At 31.5% G+C, this 27215-nt stretch overlaps 1 protein-coding gene and 1 pseudogene across 2 annotated transcripts; one reads left to right on the top strand and one right to left on the bottom strand.

Annotated features, from left to right (window-relative positions):
- Window positions 1-17: 17 nt before the first annotated feature.
- LOC114940664 (adenosine receptor A2b) lies at window positions 18-19986 on the top strand. Of its 2 annotated transcripts, none has more exons than XM_029315399.2 (4): window positions 18-1856; window positions 10365-10576; window positions 12196-12693; window positions 18251-19986. In XM_029315399.2, exons 1-4 carry the CDS (start codon window positions 1415-1417, stop codon window positions 18623-18625), a joined length of 1527 nt encoding a protein of 508 aa, XP_029171232.1. In that variant the 5' UTR covers window positions 18-1414; the 3' UTR covers window positions 18626-19986. The 2 variants fall into 2 exon arrangements, with proteins under 2 accessions (XP_029171232.1, XP_029171231.1); XM_029315398.2 differs by having other exon boundaries at window positions 12190-12693.
- Window positions 19987-24487: 4501 nt separating this feature from the next.
- LOC114940659 (uncharacterized) lies at window positions 24488-25237 on the bottom strand (annotated as a pseudogene).
- Window positions 25238-27215: the final 1978 nt, after the last annotated feature.

Genomic DNA, 27215 nt, shown 5'->3' with positions numbered 1-27215 from the left:
CAGTCACACGCAACAGGGTTGCGAAGGCGGACGCGTTCGCTTATTCAGCTTTGTTGTAGTGTTTTTCACGGTTTCGCGTGTTGCGGAAGAAAAGAATCTTATCTATGTGTATACCACAAGTTAATTATAATACCACATAAAAATATTTACCATATAACATAAAATAGAATTTACATAAGTATATATTCAGCTAAATATATTCGATCGATCGAGAAGCGACAGACTTTGTGCAATAATTTTTCCCGCTCTTTCGAGGACGCACATGAATGAATAACGCGAATTAATTAAAAAGAAAATTTTTAATTGTGCAATTGTGATATTATTTTCTTCAATTAGTGTCATTTCTGTTTCTCTTTCTTTCGTTGTTTTTATCGCTGTGAAAAACAATCTAGTGGATATCTAAAAATAATGTTAATAAAATGATCTTTAAATAATGAGTAATAATGAAAAAAGTAACGTGATCGTGAGAGAAGATATATGTGATATGCTGAGTACATGAATATGAAAACGGCTTCCTAACTTTGCTTTGTAGCGACGTGACGGCGCGTCTGCGAATTCGCGTGACACAAAATACGGTCCTATTAGATGATATCGTGCGGAAATCCATCTTAACTCGATTTCGCTGCTCCTCCCATATAAGTAAATGGACAGGAAACGCAACGTCCATGAATGTATCACGCGAATGAGCGACCGATCGATCCTCTTCTACTTTGATGCGAGAAGAACGATCAGAAGCCATAAGACCAAAAAAATTTATATAAGAATATATAATAAAAATATATAATAAGAATATTCATTATTTGTTAAAAATATCAAAGAACTGCGAGAATAAACCGGATTATAAAACCAGAAAAAATTAATTAAATGTAGATGGTGATGCATAGAATTGGTAGCACAACACATTTGAATTCTTTCAAAAATCGATAGGCACGGTATTTTTAAAGATAATAGAATTAAAAAGGACTGGGACGTTTTTCAAGAAGAGTCTCTAGTGTCTAGTCTAGAATAATCACTGAAGAAGAATTGTTAATTCCGGAGCAGGGCGTGAGTAATGAAGCAATTAGTCTTTTTTTTCTTACGCTCGATGATGACACCCGCGATTTTGAACAATCTCCAGCGAATGAGCCCAACAAGAGTTCGAGAGTTAAAAAAAAAGAGAGAAAGTAATAATTATTAAATATCTAACAATTCTATCGAAGAAGCAATGACTATTACTTGTCATACTGGAAAATATCGCATTCCATTAACGACAATCAACATGATGACGATCGCTCCGGCTGACTCTGTACCACATCGTACAATATCATGCTTCAAGATCGAAAAGTAACAACGAAGAAAATCATCCGCTTGTTGTGTCTTCGACGGCGCTAGTAAGACTGTCAGATGACAGTCTTGCTCAACGATAGTCGGGACGATGGGATTCGCATCGAACGCGACCGACACGTTATTCAACTATCTGGATCACTTCAACCCGACAAACGCGTCATGGACTGAGACAAAGCTGAACCTGCCGTACACCGTCTGCGAGATTCTGGTGGCGATCTGCGCCGTCCTCGGTAACGGCCTGGTGATCATTGTGTTCGGCAAGGAGCGGAAGCTACGCAGACGTACCAACTACTACATCGTCTCGCTCGCTGCGGCCGATCTACTGGTCGGCCTCTTCGCAATCCCGTTCGCGATCCTCGCGAGCATCGGTCTACCCACGAATCTGCACGCCTGCCTATTCACCGTATCGGTCCTCGTGGTTCTCTGCACCATTAGCATCTTCTGCCTGGTGGCGGTGTCCGTCGATCGTTACTGGGCGATATTGCATCCCATGAGATATTCGCGCACCGTACGCACCAAAACTGCCATAGGTGAGGGACCATCATCCTACGTTCCCGGTTCTGACGTTATTAATTTGATATTCAATATCGGGCGCTCGTGTCATGAGAATTATTAATAGCGGACGATGATCCGTGTAATTTTTCTATTTTAACAAATAACCCCAGATAGACATATTTCAGCAGATTGCTTGCATAATGACAACATTTTAAAATTGAAAATGCTTGCATAAACATTTAACAGATCCTAATATGACGTGAGTATTATCAGCAAGTAAAAGAATCTTCTAATGCCGTGAAAATTGCGAAAATATGCTGCTTATTTTGTCAGAAATATAATAATTGCAGTTATGTTTATTATAGTATAGTGAAACATATTACTATTTTATCAAATATACAATATGTCAACAATATGATATCATAATGCACAATTAAAATTTATGAAAATAATTCGTAATTTTATGCTGTTCTAATTGCATTACAAAGTATATATAAAATGTTTGCATACTATGTTCAGCATACCTGTCTATCTGGGAACACTACTCATCAAGTACCATTCGTCGATATTCTTGAAACTTTGCATGCACGTAGTACATCGAAAAACATTAAACACGTGTTTTTTTATTTTGTAAACAATAAGACGTTTTAAGTCCAAGGAGAACAAAAAAGTCAAAATAATGTCAATTTGACGTCATACTCAGACAGCACAGAATATTATATAATAATTTATAAAATATTTATAGAATATTTATAATAATTATTTTAATATTTTATAAATATTTTTGGAATCTTAGATTCAATAGATCATAAATATTTATCATAAATATCAGCAAATATTTACGATAAATATTATGGTAAATATTATAAATATAACTAGTGATAGATAAAAAGGCCAATTTATCGACCAATTATTAGAGTTGTTCTGTCAAATAAAATTTATTCCATGTATAAACTAAACATAAAACATTATGTGAAAGCTACAAACATTCTATACTCAAACTTAAGCGAAAATTACAATCATTATAAAATAAACGTTTCAACCGCACGCGGTCTTCCTCAGTATTATATTACAGTAATTATTAAAAAATACAAAATCATACAAAAATTCCACATAATATCGAAAATTAATGTTAGTTCTTTAATAAGAGTCGAGAATTTATAAGCAATTAAAGCGTGTTTCAATCCGTCATATCCAACAAATGTTCGTCTCGATATGATCTTTGATTTTAATCAAATCTCGAAAAGTTTCATCGTTAATATGCGAGAAATTAATACGTTCCGTAGGCGTTGACATCGTCCTTGATGACAATTTTAACCACGTTTTTTTGAAAAAGTTATTGAAGCTGACACAAGACAAGACCAACAATATAAAAAGACATTTTATTTCAAGCTCTACTTAATCGAAGAAACTTCATTCTTTTAATTTTGATTACGACTTTTTTTCGTAAAAGCTGTAAGAGAATAATGACACTCATGACTAATGTTAGTTATTCCCTTATACAAATTTAATTATTACTAGTAACGCCAATTTATTACTTATTTCGAGTACTTAATCACTTATTTCAAGTACTTAAATTACTGTATATCAATATTTTAAGTACTCGAAATAAAGTGATTAATTGGCGTTACTAGTGATAAATTTCTACAAGGGTTACCATTGTGCTAAATGGTGTTAAACTTTTGAATGCGTTTTCTAACCTTAAATCGCCTTGTTCACCAAAATAAAAAAACACGTGTTTAATGTTTTCCGATGTACTACGTATGTGCAAAGTTTTAAGAATATCGGCGAATGGCATTTGAGTTATACTTGTAAGGAGGAATGACGGGAACTTGATCTTGATGTAATAATTACATTTCACGTGAATTGATTATTTCTTTCTTTCGCTTTTCTGTAAATAAATTTGTATTCAAGTGATCAAGATTGCCGATATAGTTTGGACGAAGTTCGATATGCGAGTTGATATATATTCTGGCACTTTATATTTAGATATTTATAGATTGTATAGTTGTAGCCGCATAATACGGAAATAGAGAGAAAAATGTTAGTTTTGATCAGGAGTTTATTTTAAGCGATGTGTTAATAAAATTAGTCCTAAATATTGTAAATACTTGAATAGTTTTTAGTGTCATTGATATAAAATATAAAAATACGTATTTGATCATTGATTTCATTGATATAAAATATAAAATATAAAGATATAAAATATAAAAATGCGTATAATCTGAATTCTAACAATAGGAATTATAGGTTACACTTTTACGTAATAGGTTAACCGCAATTGCAGGCTTGTTTAGTTAAGGATCACTTACAAAGGAAGCTTATAAATCAGACCTTTAGATACGTTATTACCTAATACAGTGATGTGTGTTAATGAAAGAGACAAGAAGGCTCGATAGCTACGTATGTATACGTGGTACTTCAATCCCATTTTCGAAATTATATATATGTATATTTGGATGTAAGGATTTAAATAACGGTAAATGAAATCAATTATATGACGTTGCTTAATTTGTGATTCTATTCTAAATCGCGCCACGTGATGTTACATTGTAATAAATCTATTTGTTTAGCATTGTTTTATATATATAGAATATTTTATTTTAAGTGATACAGTTTGATTATCTAAAAACTAAAATGTTTTTGAGAAATAGTATATTGTGTATCAAGTGCGGAAAGTTGACAATTGGTCACGAGTGAACAATTATCAATCCGCACGTGATACACATACTATTTTGTAATACAAGTGCAGGCAAAGTGGCTTTGTGCGCGTTTTCTGTGCGCGAGGTGGCCGATCGCACGCCGCCATCTTGCGGCGGCACGGTGCGAGAATAGCCGCGTTCAAAGTCATTGTTCACGGCTGAAGCCGTGGGCAATTGGGTAATGACTTTGAACGCGGCTCAGCTGTAGGCAACGGCTTTGAATGCGGCTTATTCACTCACCGCGTCGCCGCTAGATGGCGGCGTGGGAAATCGGCCGCTTTCCGCACAGAAAACACGCACACAAAGTGCCACTTTGCCTGCACGTGTAATACAAAATATTTTATATAAAACACATTGAACACATTATCATGACAGTACATCACGTCATGACCTAAGATCAAACAAGTAGTGTTATTACAATAATGCGGTATTAAGTAGCACTTGATAAGAGCCGAAACCCATGGCCGAAACGTCGTTAATAAATAGTATTTATAGCCAGATATGGTTGACGAAATTATTACCATTTTTAATTATCGACTGGTGACTTCTTAGTTCTTTATATATATAATTTTATATAAAAGTTGTAGGATTTCGAAAAGGACATAATAGGTCTATTTATTTTGGCTACACTGGCTACACTAGTTCAGAGGTTATCTTAGCTCCGCATTAACTTAGCCGGTCAACTTTGACTTTAAAAATTTTTTTTTTAATCGTTTGTTGGTCGTTTGTTGGTGATTGTTGGTCTAATTTTATCGTTTGTTGGTTTATTATTAGTCTTAAAAATGAAAAATTATCACATTGAGGCCGCATCTATAGAAATTGAATATTATGATTTTGGTTTATTGCTTACGATTTAAGGCTTATTTTTATAAATATAAGACTAACAAGCTATGAATACACGCCTTAATATTGGCAGGAAATTGAAAATATTTATTTTCTTCTCTAATAGTAAGTTGAAATGATAAATTACAAAATATGAGATATTTATAAGACAAAGAAAAAACTATTTATATCTTTTTGTAATCTCTTGAAGTTTTTAGATCTGTATTATATATCATCAATTCAATGCTAGTCAAAATATAAATTCAACATGAATAATTATAAAAAAAATAATATTAGTATAATTATTATGTATAAATCTGTCAAAATATTCTTCTTGTAATTATTTATGCTAAATTTATATTTTGACTAGCATTGAATTGATATATAATACAGATCTAAAAACTTCAAGAATCTTTACCAAGTATATAATTATTATGTATAAATTTGTCAAAATATTTTTTTTATAATTATATTTATGCTGAATTTATATTTTGACTAGCATTGAATTGATGATATATAATACAGATCTAAAACTGCAAGGATTCTTACCAAGTATATAATTATTATGTATAAATTTGTCAAAATATTTTTTTATAATTATATTCATGCTGAATTTATATTTTGACTAGTGCATTGAATTGATGATACATAATACAGATCTAAAAACTTGAAGATTACAAAAAGATATAAATACAAGTTTATTCTTTGTCTAATAAATATCTCACATTTTGCAATCTATCATTTCAACTTACTATTAGAGAAGAAAATAAATATTTTCAATTTCCTGCCAATGTTAAGGCCCGTATTCATAGCCTGTTAGCCTTACATTTATAGAAATAAGCCTTAAATCGTAAGCAATAAACCAAAATTATAATATTCGATTTATGTAGATGCCTCAATGTGATAATTTTTCGTTTTTAAGACTAATAATAAATCAACAAACGATAAAATTAGACCAACAATCATCAACAAACGATTACGCATCGATTAGACCGTTTTTTAATTAAAAGACTTTTTTAATTAAAAGTTTTTAAATTAAAAGTTTTTTCCGGCTAACTTAATGCTAATTTTTCTTTTTTAATTAAAAAAAATATATAAACCAACAAACGTTGCAATTGGGCCAACAATCACCAACAAACGACCAACAAACGATTAAAAAAAAAAAAATTTTAAGTCGAAATTGACCGGCTAAGTTAATGGAGCTAGTTATCTTTTTCCTTCCAATGTCGAGCAAAAAAGACAACCTCTGAACTAGTGTAGCCAATGTAGCCAAAACAAACAGACCTAATGTCATGAGATGGCGTTTTTCAAAGTCATTTAGAGGTCAACACAGTTTTCTTAAACAAAACCATTCTATTTTTTAAAATAATTGATAATAAATATTATATATAATAATAAATTTATTCTTCGTAATATTTGGCATAAGAAGTTATCAGGATAGGATGGTTAAAAAGTTAATAGTTTACTATATAGACATATTTTATATTTTAATTTTATATGCATAAATTATGAAATATCATAATTAATATTACTATCTAAACTATGAAAAAAATAGTTGCACTTTATACATACTTTTTCTTGAAAACAACTATACGTGTATTTTGTTATACCAATTAATTTTTTCGCATGTAATTACAAGAAAAATATTAAAAAGAATAATTAAAAAGTAATTAGAAATAAATATAGTTAGTATAAAGGTTCACTTAAAAATAATCAATAAGATAATGAAAATGGCAATGAGAGCCAACATAATTGCGAGTAATTTTATTATGCACTAAGAAGTTACAGATCAAATATATAGTCGTGTTTCGATCCTTTTTTTAGACCCTCTAGTGTCATATTAAAAAATATTTAAAAAAGCATATTAAGAAAATTCATAAATAAAATTATATAATAAAAAATGCGACGTAGTCTAGAGAAAAGCAAACTATTCCTATTCTATTTGAAAAAAAGCATGTGAAGTGTTAATTATTGCCGTTTTTCCGCGATGCCGATTGGTTCTTTCAATGCGCTCAGTTCATGTCTTGAACAGCTGTCACTTGTATTAATTTGCGGTTATTTGCAAATTGACAGTTCGCATGAAAAGAAGTCTAAAAATTATTTAAGATTTAAATTATTTAAGATTATTTTTTCTTTCAGTAATTAGCAAACATAAACTTGATTGCGGATATGATTTTAAATGGTCTGCTCCTCAAGTATTACATAAAAAAAAGAACGTTAGGAAAAGAGAAATTGCTGAAATGTTCTTTATTAAAAAGTTTGACAACACACTAAATTTACATAAGGACACTGAAAATCTAAATAATAATTATGACAAAATAATAAAGGTCGCTTAGTCTGTTCTCAGCCTCGTATGAGTAATGACGATGTGTTTAACAGAAAGTTTTTTCGTTTTATCCTGTTTTACAAAGTATTGGCCATTTTTTGACAACTAACGGAATTTAGTTAATAATTTTGTGTATTTAGAGTCGATAAATTATTAATTTCCATAAATTTAGTAAAATGTTAATAATTTTTGTAATTTTTAGAAGCAATAAATTATTGCTTTCTGAAAAACTCAATTGATTGCGTTAACTATTGTTTATATTGTATTAATTTATTAATTTCTGTAAAAAATTTTTAATTGATTGTGCTAATTATTGTCGATATTGTGTTTATGTAGTACACTTGATAAGGACCAAAACCCATGGTCGAAACGTTGTGTTAAGAATTTAATAAAGGATTGCCAGTGTGGTCGGATTTTAAAATAAACCTTTGTGTTTTGATTTTATCTACTGGCGACTTCATCAAATTTGAATTATTAATTATTTTTTTATTTAAGATTTATTTAAGAAGTCTAAAAATCAGTTGCAGGAAGTCTCGCGATATATGTGTGATAAAAAAATTAAAAAGCGCGCGCTTGTGTTGCTCGTCCTTTTTGTAAAAGAGGCATGTGAAGTCGATTCTCGCATGTATTGTTGCCGCTTTTCCGCGTTGCTGATTGGTTGTCTCGATTCGCATTGTGTATTATATTCATATCAAACAGCTGTTATTGCGAAGGTTAATAGTTTGACAGTTGTTCAAAATAATATATATCAAATCAAAGCACATAAAATCATTGTGGCGCGCAAAGCAAATAAATGTATATATATATATATATATATATATATATATATATATATTCTTTTTATATATATATATATATGTATGTATATAAAATTATATATACATATATTTGTGTATATATAATTATGATATATATATGTATATATATATATATATATATATATAAATGTGTGTGTGTATGTGTGTGTGTGTATGTGTGTGTGTGTGTAACTTCAAAATACACATTCTATCTTTTTAAGGTAGTTCTATCGCTACAATATCAACTAAAAGTTTCGCCTCTAATCGATAAGGAAATTCATCGTTTATACTTTTATACAATGTTACCGTAGCAACAATTTTAGTTGAGTCTGTACAGTCTGAACCTCTTCACATAGAAACAGCTCATGTATGAATACACATCATCATCGCAATTTCTCTTCATGTTCCGTTTGGAAAAAAATTCATTTCTTTAAAAAGTAATATCTTTGAAACTAAACGGTGGAAAAAATTTATTTTTTTTTTAAATAATCCCACACTCGTATTGTATACCCCACTGGTTTTTTATTAAAATTGTAAGATCCGTTCTATTGTTATATATTAAAATGTGATGAAAATGCCATCTTTTCACGTGGTGTATAGAAAAAATGCTATTTTTAATTGTAAATAACTGTTAAACTAAACGGTGAATTGACTTCAAAATTTCGTAATCGATAGATATTAACTCCGTCTACAACATATTAAAATTTCTAAAAATTCCTAAGAATTGTGAAAAACGATAGAACTACCTTAAAGTTGGCAAAATTAAAAGCAAGCTAGAAGCTATTTAATAAAGATAACATAAAACAAATAATAAAAATAAATTATATTTTATATTATAATCCATTACACTTGAGATTTAATTTATATAAAAATTAAATCCGTTTTTTACTTTAAATAGGAAGTAGATTAACACTTATTTCCTATATTCATCCAATTTCAAACAATTTATCTAATATTCTGAATTGCTTATATATTGAGACTGTATCAGAAATTAAAAGATATACTTTCAATTGTATATTATAATAACCACCTTTTATAGACTTGATATATGTTTGTGGCGTAGATTTGAATATATATGAGATAATTTTATATATAATTTTGTCACGTAGCGGCTAGTGGAGGAATATGTGTATATACAGGGTGAGTCATTTTAATCAACGCACGTAAATATCTCGTATAGTAAGCAAGATGGAAAAAATGTCTCAAACAAAAATTTTTTGAGGGAAACATAAGATGGTGTTATTGATTTGAACTGAACATTTTACAAGATATTTTACATTCTATGTCAAAAAATTGTAAACACACACACTTTAAACTTTTATAATTTGAAAAGTACTTTATCAAACAACACTTTATTATAGGTTTTTGGAAAGCTCTTTAGATAAGCTATAAGAATATGTAATGAAAAATAGCAGGTTCTATTTAAGAAGGGACCTTTACGTGATCTTTAAATGATTATACAAGGTCAAATCAATAACATCATTTTATGTTCCCCTCATAGTCAAAAAACTTTTATTCGAAACATTTTTTTTTCATCTTGTTTACTATACGAAATATTTACGTGCGTTGATTAAAATGACTCATCCTGTATATGGAACAATATTATATTGCAATAATGTTTTATTACATGTGTAATAATATTATAAACTAATATTTTTCCCAGTGGAATAGACACGTTTTCTATTAATTGATAAAAAATCCGTTTATATTTATCTATCGTGAATGTAAAAATTTTGTTTGACATATAGGGTGTGAAAGAATGAAAATGTTTAATCGTGATCAATAATCCATATTTAATGAGTAAAATATGCGAATGTCATTAATTGAATTAATTGTGTGTATGTACATAGTTCACGACGATGTGACATGTTTACAACAAGGAACGCTCGCTTTCAGGTATAATATGCGTGTGTTGGATAGCAGGCACTTTAGTGGGGTTCCTGCCGTTATTCGGATGGAACGGCGGCGAAACGAGCGATCACAGATGTATTTTCACTAAAGTTATGGATTATAATTACCTAGTATTCTTATACTTCGCCACAATAATCTTCCCCGCCTTGCTGATTGCCGCATTCTACGCCCATATATATCGGGTGATCATAAAGCAGGTTAGTCGCACGAATGAAGAAACTAAACCCAGATAGTATAATACTATGTTCAAAATTGGTGCATAAAACATCATTAAGAAATCTTGATATGACATCCCAAAGACATCTTAAAAATATCTTAAAGATGTTTTATACACTAACTTTTAGACATGGTGTTGTCTGGGAAATGCCGACAACGCAAACAACGATATATAAAGAAATACCTATAACAAGTAAAAGCCTTTTGTCTTCTACCTTCGCGATTGAAATGAGACTTTGGGAAATGATTTAGGCATGTCTTATTTAAAGCTAATCTTTCCTGTAAAACTCTCAGAAGCATCACAATTTGAAATCATTGTTTGAAACCTTCGTGTCTTAATCGTTGAAAGTATCCTATCTGGGAAGTATTCATATTCTAGAACGCATACTGAACACCGGTGCAATATTGCTTTGACGTAAACAGTCTTTGCGATCGTACCTTTGAAGGTTGGAGGAATTATGTGCCTGTGAGTTTTGTTGCACCCAAAAGTGGAAGTGGCCTAAATGGGACATAATGCGATTCGACACAACCATTAATATCGATACTGGTGCTTAAGGTGATTAGCACGATTGACCAATCAGGAAGAGCTTATTTGATGTAATAAGTGTTTAATTGATATAAACAATAATGCGCGTTCAATTGGGCACCACCATCACCCATAAGAAGCATTCTGCTTGAAACATTGTACATATATATAAAGTGTATAAATTATCACAAAAAATAAATTTGTTATTCAAAATTGTTGTCTCATCAATAAAGTCAAACTATGAATAATTGATTAGATAATGAATGAGCAGAAAAATAGTAAAAATGCGCGCGAGTGGCCTTTATTTGAACACAGTACAATTGCATATGTTACAAATGGACACGATATTTTGCACATATAGTTCAATTGGACATCGTTCTTTTGCACACTATTCTTTTGCGCGCCGTTATTCTTTTGCAGATCGTTTGTTTGGATACAATTTTATTGCAAACTGTTCATTTGCCCACCATTGAATTACACACTTTTCTTAATTATTGATAATGATTGAAAACACCTTGTTAATGATTGAAAGCACCGGTCGATATGTGTGGAAAACCCATGTGGAATAAGGTGAAATAGATTATGCTTTGTATTGAAAGTTGCAAATCTATATTAATAACGGTGTCCAAAAAAACAGTGTCTAAACGAACAGTGTGTAATTAAACAATATGTAAAAAAACGGTGTGCAAAAAAACAGTGTTCAATTGAACCGTGTGCAATAAAGTATCGTGTCCATTTGCGACGTCCAATTGTATTATGTGCAAATGCACCGCTTTCAAAAATTCACTCAATCAGAAGCTACTATAATCTCTACGAAAGGGGCAATTCAGTGAGAACACTTGAAAATTCATAGAAATAAGTTACAAATACAACTATTAGTTTGGCTGCAGACTCCATCAAGTCTCTAACACTCCGAATTCTGGTGTTCCTGGAAATTTGGTAGAAGATCTGATCTTTAACTTTAAATGAGACATGCCTAAGTACCATTTCCCAAAGTCTCATTTTAATCGCGAAGGTAGAAGATAAAAGGTTTACCTGTAAGAAGTGTAACGGGTACGACGGTTGTAGTTACAGCAAATCGTCACGGTGGACCCAAATGGTAGCGGTGCTGTTCGTCGTCTCGGTGGTTTGCGTCTTGGCCATCAAACAACGGGGACAATGTTGCGTGTGCTCGGCGCGGCACGCAAACGGGAGATCAAGGCTACGCAGAATCTCTCACGTATCGTCCTCTTCTTCATTGTCTGCTGGTTTCCGCTGTACACGATAAACTGCGTAATGGCCTTTTGTCCCAAATGCGAGGTAAACGATCTTCTGATGAACTTCTGCATCATCCTCTCGCACATGAACTCAGTCGGCAATCCGCTCCTCTACGCCTATCACCTCAAAGATTTTCGCTTCGCGCTCAAGAATTTTGTCTGGCGACTACTTTTCCCGCACAGCAATGTCAAATCGAGCGTAATCAGCGTGATCCAGGATCGCGGATCCCTCGTCGGTTCGCAGAGGCAGCCTCAGGCTCATCGTCTTAGCGACTTTCCTCAGCCGAGGAGTCAAAGATCGAGTTTGTTACGCCAGGTGCGTTAATCGTTCTCTATTTGACTGTATAATTTAATTAAATTTTAAATGTCAAACAGGAAGAAACTTATTTTGGTTTATTTTTTTAAGAGAAAAAAGAAAGAAAGAAAATTTAATTTTTTATTATTTAGGGATAATTAATTAATAAACTTTCCAATTTTTATTTCTTATGTTTCGGATGCGTTTCACTTTTGTGTTATATCTTTAAATTTTTATCTACATTAGTCAAAATAATTAGAAGAGCGCTTAAATTTCAAAAAATAGACAAAATTTAATCGGCTGTAACTTTTTAAATAAAAACTTAAACAATTTTACTTCTTACTCATAAAAACAGTGGCCGTCATGAAAAAAATCTTACAGCTATTCACCAATTTTGTATCATATTCAAGGTACTCAAAAGTAGAAAAAACCGTGAAGAATAAATTTTTTTATTGTACTATACAATTGTTTTTTAGGTCACTAGATAATATAAACGCGCGTTTTGCGCGCGCTAAACAAACTTTTTCTCCGTGATTGTACATAATTTTAATTTGCCGAATTTCAATTATGTACATAACTTTAATTCTCGAATTTGTACATAATTTTAATTTACCTAATTTCTATTACAAACAATTTTAATTTGCTGTATTTCTTTTACGTAAATAATTTTAATTTTTGATGTTCCATTATGTACATAATTTAATTCTTGAATTTCTATTATGCACATAAGTTTAATTCGCCCTATTTCTACATATTATGTAAATAACTGTAATTGTACCTAATAGAAATTTGGCCAATTAAAATTATGTGCATAATAGAAATTCGGCGAATTGGAATTATAACATAATAGAAATTCAAGAATTCTTAGGTATTGTACATAGTATAAATTTGGCAAATCAAAATTTAAAACACAATGAAAATTCAAGAATTAAAATTATATACACAATAAAAATTCAAGAATAAAATTATATGTACATAATAGAAATTCAGAGAATTAAAATTATTTACATAAAAGAAATACGACAAATTAAAATTATATATGTAATTGAAATTGAGCAAATTAAAATTATTTACATAAAAAATATACGGTGAATTAAATGAACATAATAGAAATTATAGAAATTTAATTAAGATTATGTACATAATAGAAATTTAGGAATCTATATTATGTACATGATAAAAATTTGAGAATTAAAATTATGTATATAATAAAAATTCGACAAATTAAAATTATGTACATTATAAAAATTCTGCGAATTAAAATTATGTGCATAATATAAATTTGGCGAATCAAAATTAAGTACATAATAGAAATTCGGCAAATTATGTATATAATAGAAATTCGAGAATTAAAATTACATATATAGTACATATAATAGATATTCAGGAATAATAAATATGTACATAATAGGAATTCGGTGAATCGAAATTAAGTACATATATAATGGAAATTCAAAAATGAAATTTATGTGCATAATATAAATTCGGCGAATCAAAATTAAGTACATAGAAATTCGAATCAAAATTATGTACATAATAAAAATGAATCAATTTTATGAAGAATTAATTTTATGTACAAAATAAAAATTTGATGAATTAAGATTATGTATATAATAGAAATTTGCTGAATTTCTGTTATATATAATAGAAATTTGCTATTATATATAATAGATATTTGCTGAATTTCTATTATATATATATATATGTATATATACATATATATATATATATATATATATATATATATATACATAATTAAAATTTGTCGAATTTTTATTTTCTACATAAAATTAATTCTTTATTTTTATTATGTATATATAATTTTAATTCGCCGAATTTCTATTGTGTAAATAATTTTAATTCGTTGGATTTCTATAAATAAAAATTTAGTAAATTAAAATTAGGTATATATAGAAATTCAGTTAATTTAGACATAAATTAACTGAATTTCTATATATATTTAATTTTAATTTACTAAATTTTTATTTCCCTTTCTAACTAACAAAAAACTGAAGTCAAAATCACTCAATCACAAAATTAATAAACAATTATTTACCAGATTTTAACTATTATATACACCAAATCCTTTAATATATGTACATTACTATCACTATACTAATCCCTCGATACATACAATTATCAAAATATGCAATGACAGCCGTTCACGAAGTAAACGCTATGACAGAACCAATCAGCATCGCGAAAAAGAGGCAACAATACTTCGAGATTTTCGAGATAAACCGATACATTCGAGAATCGACTTAACTTGCCTTTTTTAAAAGAAAAAAGTCGATAATTTTTACGTTATTTTCAATCATTTGTAACTGGTCTATATGTTTTTGCAAAAATTTTGGCAATTATTCCGCTGCATAGAGTAAAGTTTCAGCTTTAGTAATCGTTTTTTAAAATTGCGGTACGATGATTTGTAACAGAGTTATGAACGACTAAAGCCAACATGCTCAATCGGCAATAATTCAGTAATAAAAACACGTAGAAAGATTTTTAAAAAACAATTTTGTTAAGAAATCTTCAAGCTTTTTCACCAGAGTTGAAAAACTTCGTAAATTTTTTTACACACGTAACAGGCAAAGTGAGAAGAAAATTTCTAATTTTATCCAGTTCATATATGTAGTTTTCTACAAGTAAAAATTATCAAACTAAATAGAAATGTAAAAATGTAGTGAGCTTTCGAAAGTAGAGATTTCAAGTTATAAAACTTTTTTTAAAATTTGAATTTTTATTTTTAATAAAGTTACAGCTGATTGAATTTTGCCTACTGTTTAAGAAAATTTAAGTGCTCCTCTAATTGTTCTGACTAGTGTATATTAAATTATATAATTTTTAAAAACTCCTCTCTCGACCGTACCGGCAAATATTATTCATTAAATCACAACGTTTCAATCCTTCTTTGAGTCCTTTTGAAGTAATTTTTTTTTATTGTATTAATCTCTGTACTGTATTTCTTCTCTATGTATATCTAGATCACTTGATAAGGACTCAAAGAAGGGTTCGAAGGTCGAAACGTTGTGATTTAATGAATAATTTTTGATGGTACGGTCGAGAGAGGAGTTTTACTTTTTTAAATTCTGTCTGGCAATTCTCAAATATCTACATTTCTATATAATTTTTGTCATTTTGTCTCTATTTAACGAAAATTGATATTATCAAAATATTTCTAGAAAAATAATAAAATATATACTAAAAAAAAGATATTAGTTTTTTATAATAACTTGAAATTTTTAACTTAAATGAAATAATAAAAATAATCTAACCAAATTATAAGTACTTTAATATTAACAAATTAATTCTTAAAATATTTTATTTTTTCTTAGAGATACTATATATACATCTAGAATAGTAAAAATAATTTAATAAATACAGTAAATATTAAAATTAGAAGTAACACATCGATATCTAATTCTAGAATCTAAAGCCATATTCTAATATTATTTAATGTTAGATTTTAAATATAATATTTTATATAATAATTTGATTAGTCCATTTTCTTCAATTATTGTTATAATATCGATTTATTATTTTATATGTTCAAAATTATCAATAAATAAAATAATAACAATGGTAACATATTAAACAAAACAATTTAAAAAATGTATCAAAAATGTTGATAAATAATGCAAAAGTATCTAATATAAAACATTTTAGATAAATATTGAATAATAAAGGAGCATATGTATGTATATATTTGAGAGAATTTCTGTGGCATTGTGATGAGTGTGTGTGAAATTATTTACTTTGATACTAAAAGTTAAAATATTTTGTTCAAGTTAATTTTCTATACATTTAAATAACGTATATGCTACACAAATGCGTTAGTATATTTCGCGGTTAAAACATAACGTTGTCATAACTTTATAACATAGCTAAAGAATAAATAACCACAACTTAGCATAAAATACACAACTGCGTTGGTATAAAATTGTTTATCCATCAAATTTACTATTACACACACACACACACACAGACGCACACGCGCGCGCGTGTATGTGTATACAAGATGTCCCATTTTAAACAACGCACCTTGATAATTTTTCAACGAAGCATTTTCAACAAAAATGTTTCAGACACAAGTTGTATGGTTTCGAAGAGGAAATAAGATGGTGCCATTGATTTGACCTTGAAAAGTCATTTAGAGGTCACGTGAAGGTCAACTGCAATTTTTTAAATGAAACTATCTATTTTTTATTGTATATTTTTGTAGTTTATCTCGAGAGCTTTCCAAAATCCTATAATAAAGTACTTAATTTTCATGGAGTACTCTTTGAGTTATAAAAGGTTTGAATAAGCTAACAATTTTATGGAAAAATGTAAAATATTTTGTAAAATATTCAGTTTTCGATAATCATACCTTAATACTTTTATGCGCGGAATAATGAGACCAATCAATTGGTGTAAAGATAACACATAGTTGCTTTTAAAAAAATGTATTTTAAATAACATACATCATTTTTAAAGCAACTATATATTTTCTTTATACCAATTGATTGGTCTTATTATTGCATAATAGTATATTAGCTAACAAGTGCGGGGGATCGTAAATCGGCCGAGAGTGCGGAAGTTTGGCGCACGAGGCGAAGCCGAGTGACAATCCGCGATCGGCCGATTTATGACCCACACATGTTGGCTACAATATTTTGTGTAACCGGTGCGTGGAAAGGGAGCCCTTTCTAAAATCATGTATGGAAAGGGCGACTTTTCGCGCGTCGGTTGCACAAAAGTATTAAGGTATGAATACCGAAAATTGAATATTTTACAAAATATATTACATTTTTTGTCAACAAACTTCAAACCTTTATAATTGAAAAATTACTCCATAAAAGTATTTTGTTATAATGTTTTGGAAAACTCTCGAGATAGGTTACAAGAATATTACAATGGAAAATAGATGGTTCCATTTAAGAAATTGAAGTTGATCTTTACGTAACCTTTAAATAATTTTTCAAGGTCAAATCAATGACACCATCTTATGTTCCTCTCGAAATCATACATTTTTTGTCTGAAACATTTTTGTTGAAAATGCTTCGTTGAAGTATCGAGGTGCGTTGTTTAAAAAGGGACACCCTGTATATATGTATATAACTATATAATATATATGTATAATTTATAATTCTTACTTCCAACGAAAAATTCATTTTTGTTGAAAATGTGCACAAGAAACATCAGTGTATAGCTCTTAGGCCTTTTTTATTTGTCTTTAATATTTAATATTACAGAGCCTTGATATACTTTTTAATATAATTCTTATTAATATTCTAATACTTATTAATATAATTCTTATGTTATTATATAATAGTCTATTTATGAAAGTTTTTTTATTAATAACTTTTTAATAAAAAATGAGCGACGGCTAAAACCTTATTTTTTGATTGATACTCTGGACAATAACCTTGACAATATATGTCAAGGTCAAGTATTAGAAAGGCCTTTGGTAAAACAGTTTTTTTTACAATTTGCAATCTATATCTCTATTGGATCACTATTGAATCTCTATTAGATCACTATTGGATCTCTGCTATATTGGATGTCTATTGGATCTTTATTGGATCTCTATTGGTTACAGGTGATCGACAATAAGAGGACAAGCAATGCATTTTCTGAAAGGCGTGTTTCATTGACGCAGGAGAAAGAAACACGTCAATCATCTGATATCAACACCAAAACAGCAGTTGTGATTAGCGATTCCGCACCGTCGAACGAGCGATTGGGCGAGGAAGAGGCGGTCAGCGATCCGAGCGTACGTGGAATCTCGCCGTCCATGGAACTGCAAACTTACAAATCGCTGATACCGCTTTTACCAGCCCAGGAGGATCGAATCGAGGAAACGCCGCCCGCGTCGATTTTTATGATCGAGGTCGATGTGTTGAATCACACTACTCCCGATTATCTTCTGGTTCTAGAAAAATCTCGAGACAGGATAGACATAGCACGTGCATAACCGTGAAAGATATAGAGATCAGTAATCGTAAAACTGGGGTATGTGAAGTTAGCCCCCATTTTTGTAATTTTAAAAAAACTATTAGAGTTCTTGCTGCCCCTTTAATAGTTCTAGAGTTCTCTATCGGTTTTAGAAATAGTTCCGGCGTTTAAAGCATTGAAAATAGCATTTGAAGTTAAGGGGGGCTAACTTCATATTTTTTTTAACTTTTAAGGTCGTATAACTTTTTTTCTATTTATTTTAGCGCATTAAAACATAAGGGTAATTGATAGAACTCTTTGGGGAACTATCAGAACTCTCAATAAAATTGTCAATTTTCAAAAAAAAATCGCGGATTCGAAATTTTCTAAGTCCCGCAAGGGTCAAATTTTCTTTTTCGATAATCGGCAGTTCTGTTGACAGTTTTGGCACCCCCCCCCCCCCCCCCCCCCGAAGAGTTCTAACAAAAAGTATTAGTATTAGAAGCGCTACGACGCAAAATAAAAGAATTTTCGTTACTTAAAGTTAGAAATTCGAAATTTTTCTAAGTCTCGTAGGGGTAAAATTTTTTTTTTTAATCGGCAGTTTTGTTGACAATTCTGGCAGCCCCCCGAAAAGTTCTAACGAAAAGTATTAGCATTCAAATTTCTAATTTTAAGTAACTAGAACTCTTTTATTTTGCGTCGTAGCGCGAATACTAATACTTTTCGTTAGAACTCTTTGGGGGGCTGCCAGAACTGCCAACAGAACTGCCGATTATCAAAAAAGAAAATTTAATCTCTGCGAGACTTAAAAAATTTCGAATCCGCAATTTTTTTTGGAAATCGGCAATTTTATTGAGAGTTCTGATAGCCCCCCGAAGAGTTCTATCAATTACTCTTATGTTTTAATGCGCTAAAATGAATAGAAAAAAAGTTATACGACCTCAAAAGAAAAAAATATGAAGTTAGCCCCCCTTAACTTGAAATGCTATTTTCGATGCTTTAAACGCCGGAACTATTTATAAAACCGATAGAGAACTCTAGAACTATTAAGGAGGCAGCAAGAACTCTAATAATTTTTTTGAAATTAAAAAAATGGGGGGCTAACTTTACATACCCGTAAAACTGACATATATTTGAAAGATATAATACGCTTTAAAAAGACTCTTGATGAATCCTCGCTGAGGCTATTGTGACGTCAAAGGCGAGAAAGCATATGCTGAAAATTCTAACATGGTCGGGGAGTCAGGAGCCTTGAAAAGATTATAAAAATAATTATAGGTTCTTTTTTGCATTTTTTTGCATTTTTATTATCTTCACTTTTTCGTTTTTATCAAATTATATTTTATTATTATTATTTTCTATATTTTAGTTATTCTATCTCATAATAAGAGTGCCATATCCCATATTTTACGTATATATATATATATATATATATATATATATATATGTAAGTTTAAAATTAAAATAAATTATATATTAAAAATAAAATAACAGATATAATACTCAATTTGCAACTTTAAAAGAACAAAGCGATATAAACATATAATACATATCTATTAACTTTTTTAAATCATATATTGTAAATAAAAATAGTAAAAACCTAGATATATTTATTAAGCATTTGTGAAATACCTCATCAGATTAATTATTTAAAGTTCGTATCAGACTATATATATATATATATATATATATATATATATATGCATTTTGAAACTTAAAATTTGGTTTATCAGAAAAAAATTTAGCTTCTTTTGTTTTGATTAGCAATTTTTATTCTGTTTAGAAATATTCCAATCTTTTAATCTTCAATATGTTTAATCTGATACAAGCTTTAGGATATATATATATATATATATATATATATAAATGTTTAGTCATTCTACATATGAGGATGATACTATATCGAAATTCACGAAGGATTGCAGATGAATATGTATACGAAATATTATACATATATTTTTTACGCAAAAATAACTCACAGAACTCACGAAAGCTATATATATATATATATATATATATATATATATATATATATATATATATATAGAGAGAGAGAGAGAGAGAGAGAGAGAAATAAGTTTTATATATATATATATATATATATATATATATATATATGTGTGTGTGTGTGTATATATATATGTATACTTAATATTGTACAATAAAATAAAATATATGTATTATGTGTGTGATTACGATGTTTACTTATACCTATATGAATATGTTTAACAAGAATAATATTTCGAATATTCTATATAAAACATATACATTGCGACTTTTCTTGCCCCTGGAGCACCGAAGTGGCGAGTAGAGGTCGTTGTCAAAAAAAAGGAAAGAATTATATTATTCCTTAAAAACTCTTACGCAGGATATTACCCAGCAAACACCGATATATAATTGTTACATTGCTACAATAAAACGGAATGTAACAGGTAATATAACGTGTACGTTACATGTAACATCCATGTTAGTTGTAATTTCCCACTCATAGATGTAACATTTTAATATAACATATATTACGTTGTAGTTATATTGTAATTATATACCAAATAGCACATTGATGAGTCAGTGCTATCTTGAGATATAATGACAATATAACTACAATGTAATATATGTAATATTAAAAATGTTACATCTATGAGTAGGAAATTACAACTAACATATACGTTACATGTAACATGCTTGAGTATATAACATTTATATATTGTGTTTGCTGGGAAGGTTGGTGGTCGCTCTGCGCGTGCCGCAGCAGAACGCCAGCCGACGGACGCGCGAAAATGCTCTAATTTTTGGGCGCCAAACGCGGTCTTTCACGCATCAATTTGCGACATACTAGCACGAAAATCCGGCCGGAAGTTCGCAACGGGCCGGCTGCTCACCTAACGGTAGAGGCTGTGATTGCCGCGAAAGAGATAAAACGTAGACTCGAAGTAGACGCGAGATTTTTAATTTTTGATCACCCGTTATTGAGGCGCGACAACTCAAAGAAATAACAAATAATACAAACGTGAACGTATCATGTAAAATATCTCCGATTTATTACAAAAAAAAATAAGAAAAGTAGTACAGAACACAATATGAAATCGGATAACTGTCGGATTACAAAAGAAAATATTAACAGAAATGTAATTTCGATAAATAGGCAATTAGAAAATTTCGTGTACTCGGCGTTATAAAATAATACAAAAAAAGGTTAATACAAAACGAAGTGGTTCACTGCAATATTCACAGAGTGACAGATAGTTACGGTATAAAGCGAACGGATGTCGCTGAGAGTTCGACAAAGACGACATATAATAATACTCGAAATACCGCGATAATCTCGGCTCGCAAAATAACTCAAACTTTGCACATGTCGGATACATGACAACTCGATAACGTTCTACACACCAGGAAGAGAGCGGAACAATTAATTTGGCAATCGCGATCCTCAGGACTTAGATTCGAAAGATTCTCAAAGATACTCAGAGAGCACAAGTATCGCCGCAACATGATATAAGTCGATATGTAACGCGAATACGCCAGCGACCGGCAGTTCACGACTATCGCCGTCTCGCTCGCTCTCGCGCGCGCACACGCTCTCTGTCTTTGTCGCTTTCGCGCTCTCGCACGCGGTCTCGCTAAATCTTCGCTCTCCTTTGCTTACACGCGACAATCAAACTATGAAACGAACAATCGCACTGTTTCCACAATTCGCTCTATTCACTCACACACGCATAACTCGACATGCTCGAATCGCTAAAACGCAATTATACAAACACAAAAAGAAGCGCGACAAAAAGTGAGACGGCGCGACGACTATTAATCCTAGAGAGACTTAAAACCGCGAAGCTAACTACGACGCGTCAAGATTCTCGAGACTCCTCACCGCTTGACCGCGATCGCTCTCGCGAAGTGACCAACTCGAAAAGTAATTATTTCCGTCAACAATGGGCCCAGTCCGTACGCTAAAGAAATACACTAACTTACGCGATCGTGTCAACACGGTCGGGACTCGGAATTTACTATAATGCGGACGTGTTACTTGCATGATACTCAGTCAGGGTAGCCTCACCGGAAAGAACTCTCTCGTCCTCGGGCCTCCCGAATTTTCGTTTTCCGGTATTCGGTCCTCTGGTACCGTACGTCTCTCGATGTCGAGCGGTCGCGCCAATCTCCCGGATATGCCGACTCGCTATCGGCAGCCGGGCGAATTCATCAAATCAGGGGTGGGATTCGCGACAGCCAATTACGGCTTTTCGCGTCTTTCCCGATTTTCGAAATCGTCCGGACATGTGTTGGGGTACTTTCGGTACCCTTCACTACAACAATACAATATGATAAAAACTCGCTGCGGAGGTACATTATTGTTACTTTTGCGGCCTTGAACGGCGACCCCTTGATTATGCGTTGGCTGACAGGGTTTTGGCGAGGAGGGAGCGGGGTGGCGGTGAATATATGGCGGGCCACGTGTTCCGTGCGTAGTGTTTTCGCCACTTGCTGATTTTTGATTTTTTCTCCTCGACAATTTCTTTAATCAATCCTCACAGCAAGGCTCCCATAATACATAAAAAAATTAAAAATAAATTTGTCAATAATAATGTCTTTCGCGCCGCTAAGTCTCTCGGGGTTCGCTCTCGCTCTCTCTCGCTCGCTCTCTTGGCGCGGCCGCTCGGCTTTACGGCCCCGCGTCGGGGAATAACGAGCGTCGGGACGACCACGTCACAACATATATAGGACGTTCCGCGTCAATCGAAACAGTTTTACGATCAAAATTGGGAACTAGCTAAAAAATCCCTCTTGGTCGGAAAAATTACTTTAATATGTTTATTTTATAATACCATATGGTATTTTAGTATAATTTTATACTTTTTGAATCTTTATGTTTATTAAAGCTCTCTGTGTTCCACAGGGTTGAAGGGATGCCGGAGCGTTGTTTTTTTTTTTTTTTTTTTTTATTGGGCAAAAGGCAAGCCTTGGTCATGTGACTATACAGCTGTGGTAATACAGAGATTTATCCTATCATCTAGAGGTATAATCTACTATAGTATAAAAAAATAAAGTAGTTCGTATTCTGATATTTTAGACTAGAACATAATAGCATAGAATACACGCTTACAGTTACTTAAACTATATAACGCTTAAAACGATAGTTTATTAGATTACAAAATAAAATTAAAGCTTATTTTAATTATTATTAAATAATTAAAAAAAAAAACCGCTAAAGTATATATATCACCACTTACCCGGAGCGTTGGCTGAACTCCGACGAGTTAGCACCACACATATCTAAACATATGCACGTATACAACACATATGCGTAAAAATGTTTTTAATATATAACTTTTTCATTAGACTTGCAATCTCACTTTTAATTGTTTACTAATAATTCTTCATATTATCCTTACGGCGCATACTATATTTTATGCACAGACAAACTGCAGAACTTTTTTTTATTAAATAAGTATTATTACGAACTGACACAAAGCAGCCGATAACAAAACTGTAATTTTTGATTTTTATATGATTTATATATGCAAACATAGCTAGCGCGGTCCGTTTTTATAAGTACTTTAATCGTGGAAAAGGATTTATTGATCAGTATAGTCAATAAAAAGTTATATAAAAAAAACTAAATATTCTCGCATTCGGTCGGTAAAAACATCATCCGGCATCCCCTTAAACGGGTTAAACTCAAATAACTGGATCAAACTAATAACTTCTAAAATAAAAATGTTAAGTAACCTTAACACTGGTGATAGACTACCGCCCTATAAGAGCTTGCTAATATCTATATATACATATATTATTGCCTATCTTATATATGTTAAATTTATATTTATATATACATATATTTATTTATTTTTTTTTCCTCTTTTTTTACTCTCTTTTCCTTTCTCTTCCTTACTTAAACAGATATTTATATTTTCATTTTTATTTCTTGTATGAATGAACTCACCGCAAACACAACTTTTGCATCCATCGTACTAAGCAGAGACCTGATTGGAAACGGTAGTACTCCTATCACCCCCGATAATCGCTTTATTAACAGAGACCTTTGTTCCTCGAAGCGACTGCACTGCCAAAAAACATGATCTCTCTTTCTTCTCTCCGCAGATTCCGTTAAGTCACAATAATTGCAATTCGGAGAGGGTACAATATCGAACCTGTGAAGACTTTCTGATAGCAAAGTGTGATCACATCTCAGTCTGCAAATGAAGACCACACTCCCCCGCGAAATGTCGAAATCCTGAAACCAGGGAACTCTATTTAATGTAAGACAGTTTTCCATATACCATATTGCTTTACATTTCCCTGTATCCTTGCACCATGTGAAAAAAAATCAAACAATTCATCCTTCCATTTTAAACTAAAATCTTTGATTGAGGTGTTGATATAATAATCCCTCCCTTGCTTCGGAGCTTCTTTAGCTGCTTTGTCTGCCATTTTATTTACATCAATCCCACAATGACGCAATCCATACTAGCCTAATATGACCACCATCCTCATTAAACTCCTTGATACTGTGTTTAATTTCGAATATTAGGTGCGAGGTTCTATTTTGCAGACTATTACTTAGCGCCGTTAAAACTGATTTTGAGTCTGAAAAAATAGTAATGTTTCTAATTTGAACTTTCTTCACTTTATTAATGGCTTCTAAAATAGCCATTGCTTCTAGAGAGAAAATGGATGCATATGAATTAGTTCTGTATCTACAACAAAGAGTTTTATCCCAGGAAATTAATGAAAAACCAGTAAACTCGAGATTTTGCGTTTTCGATCCATCTGTAAAAATGCAAAAGGATTCACTAAGCTCCTCTTTGAATAAGTCTCTAAATAATTGTTGGTTAGTGTTTGATAATTTATCGAATTTTAATCCGTTTTCCAAATTAACCAACGGTTGAAAGAAGATGGATGATAAAGGCTTTGAGAAACACAGAGGACGTGAGTCAGATTCAATAAGGTGTTCTACTTTTAATAATTCCATGATTTTTTCTAGAATAATGAAAATTTTAATTTTATCAACAATAATAGGATCATCCTTAATGCGATGAAATTCTCTTAGCGTTTCTAAAATAGGGTGATCAGGTTGAGAAAGAATCTTAGTGACAAACTTTTTACATAAAAATGCCGATCTTAGAAATAGGGGAGGCTCTTTTCTCTCGGCTAACAAGAAGTTGGTGGGCGAGGAAGCTCTTAGTCCCAGCGCAAGTCTTAGAGCTTTATATTGAATCCTATCGAGTTTACTTTTCTGACTTTTATTTAACTCATGAAGTAAGAAGCAGCCGTAGTCAATACGTGACCTTATAAGGGCAATGTAAATTGATTTAAGGAGTCTCGGGTCAGCACCCCACCACGTATATCTTAAGCAGTTAATAATCTTAAGAGAACATTGGCAACTTTGCTAAATATGAATGATGTGTTGGTTCCAGTTAAGGTTAGATGTGAAAGTAATGCCCAGAAAATGCACATAGGGTGAGGGATCAATCCTGTAGTTATTTACTCCATTAGTGTAAGTAACAACCATATTCTCTTATAGTACTTCTTCTTTTGAAAATACAAAATTTGGTTTTTTTAATAGAGAGCTCCAATCCCAAGGCAGTAAGTACTTTCGAAATATTACCTATAGATTTCTCTAGTGAAGAAGTACCTCCCGAAAGATCTCTCGACGAGGTAAAGAGAATTATGTCATCTGCATATTGAATTATTTTACATTCTTTTGAGCATCTCTGTTCCAGCTCGGAAACATATACATTGTACAAAATGGGGCTCAGCACACTTCCTTGCGGCAGGCCTTTAAAGGCCCAGACAATTTCGTCTATGTCTTCAAATTGGCAATGAACCTGCCTGAAGTAAATCATATTCTGAATAAAGACTATTATTTTGGGAGGTAGTCCTAGATTTATCAGTTTTTGGACGAGAATGTCCGGGAGCACGTTATCATAGGCAGATTTGATGTCTAGAAACGCCGCTAAAAATGGCTGATTCTTCTGATACGAAAGTAAGATGTTAGATTGTAAAATAGCGAGGTTATCAATGCATTATTTGTTGCGTCTAAAACCGAACTGCGTTTTAGGAAGAAGCTTGTGATATTCGAAATACCAGTTAAGTCTATTCACAATCAATTTCTCCAAAATCTTGCACAAACACGAGGCCAGTGAAATGGGGCGAAAACTAAGAGAATCTCCCCCTTTAGGGATAAAGAACACAAGGTATTTATTCCACTCTTCCGGTATGCTGTGAGAGTAAAAAATCTTGTTATAGATTATTAGAAGACATTTTTTAGCTGAGCTGGGTAATTTAGATACAATTTTGTAGTCGATTTCATCCAATCCTGGACTAGCTTTTAGTCTTAAATTCTGCAAAGCGTATTCAAGTTTTAGGTGAGTGAACGGAGAGTCGAGAGTAGAATCGAATCCGTAATCCGGTAGGTTGACCCGTTTACAAGGAGTTCACGATGGACACAGCAACGAGATTTGATTTTTGATAGATTCTTGAGCCGTTTGATTAAAGCTATTTTTTGTTTCTGAGAAATTAAGGCTGTTTTTGAAGGCTTTGATCTTTTTCCAGACATAAGTAGGATTTGTATCTTTCCTCAGACTCTCACAAAAGTTTTGAAAGCTTTCTTTTTTAATTTTTTTTAAGCC

Source organism: Nylanderia fulva, unplaced genomic scaffold, assembly GCF_048542155.1.
Source record: "Nylanderia fulva isolate GAGA-0341 unplaced genomic scaffold, ASM4854215v1 Scaffold132, whole genome shotgun sequence".
NCBI lineage: Eukaryota > Metazoa > Arthropoda > Insecta > Hymenoptera > Formicidae > Nylanderia > Nylanderia fulva.
Note: the sequence above shows the minus strand (reverse complement) of the source record. Positions and strands in the feature narration are given on the sequence as shown.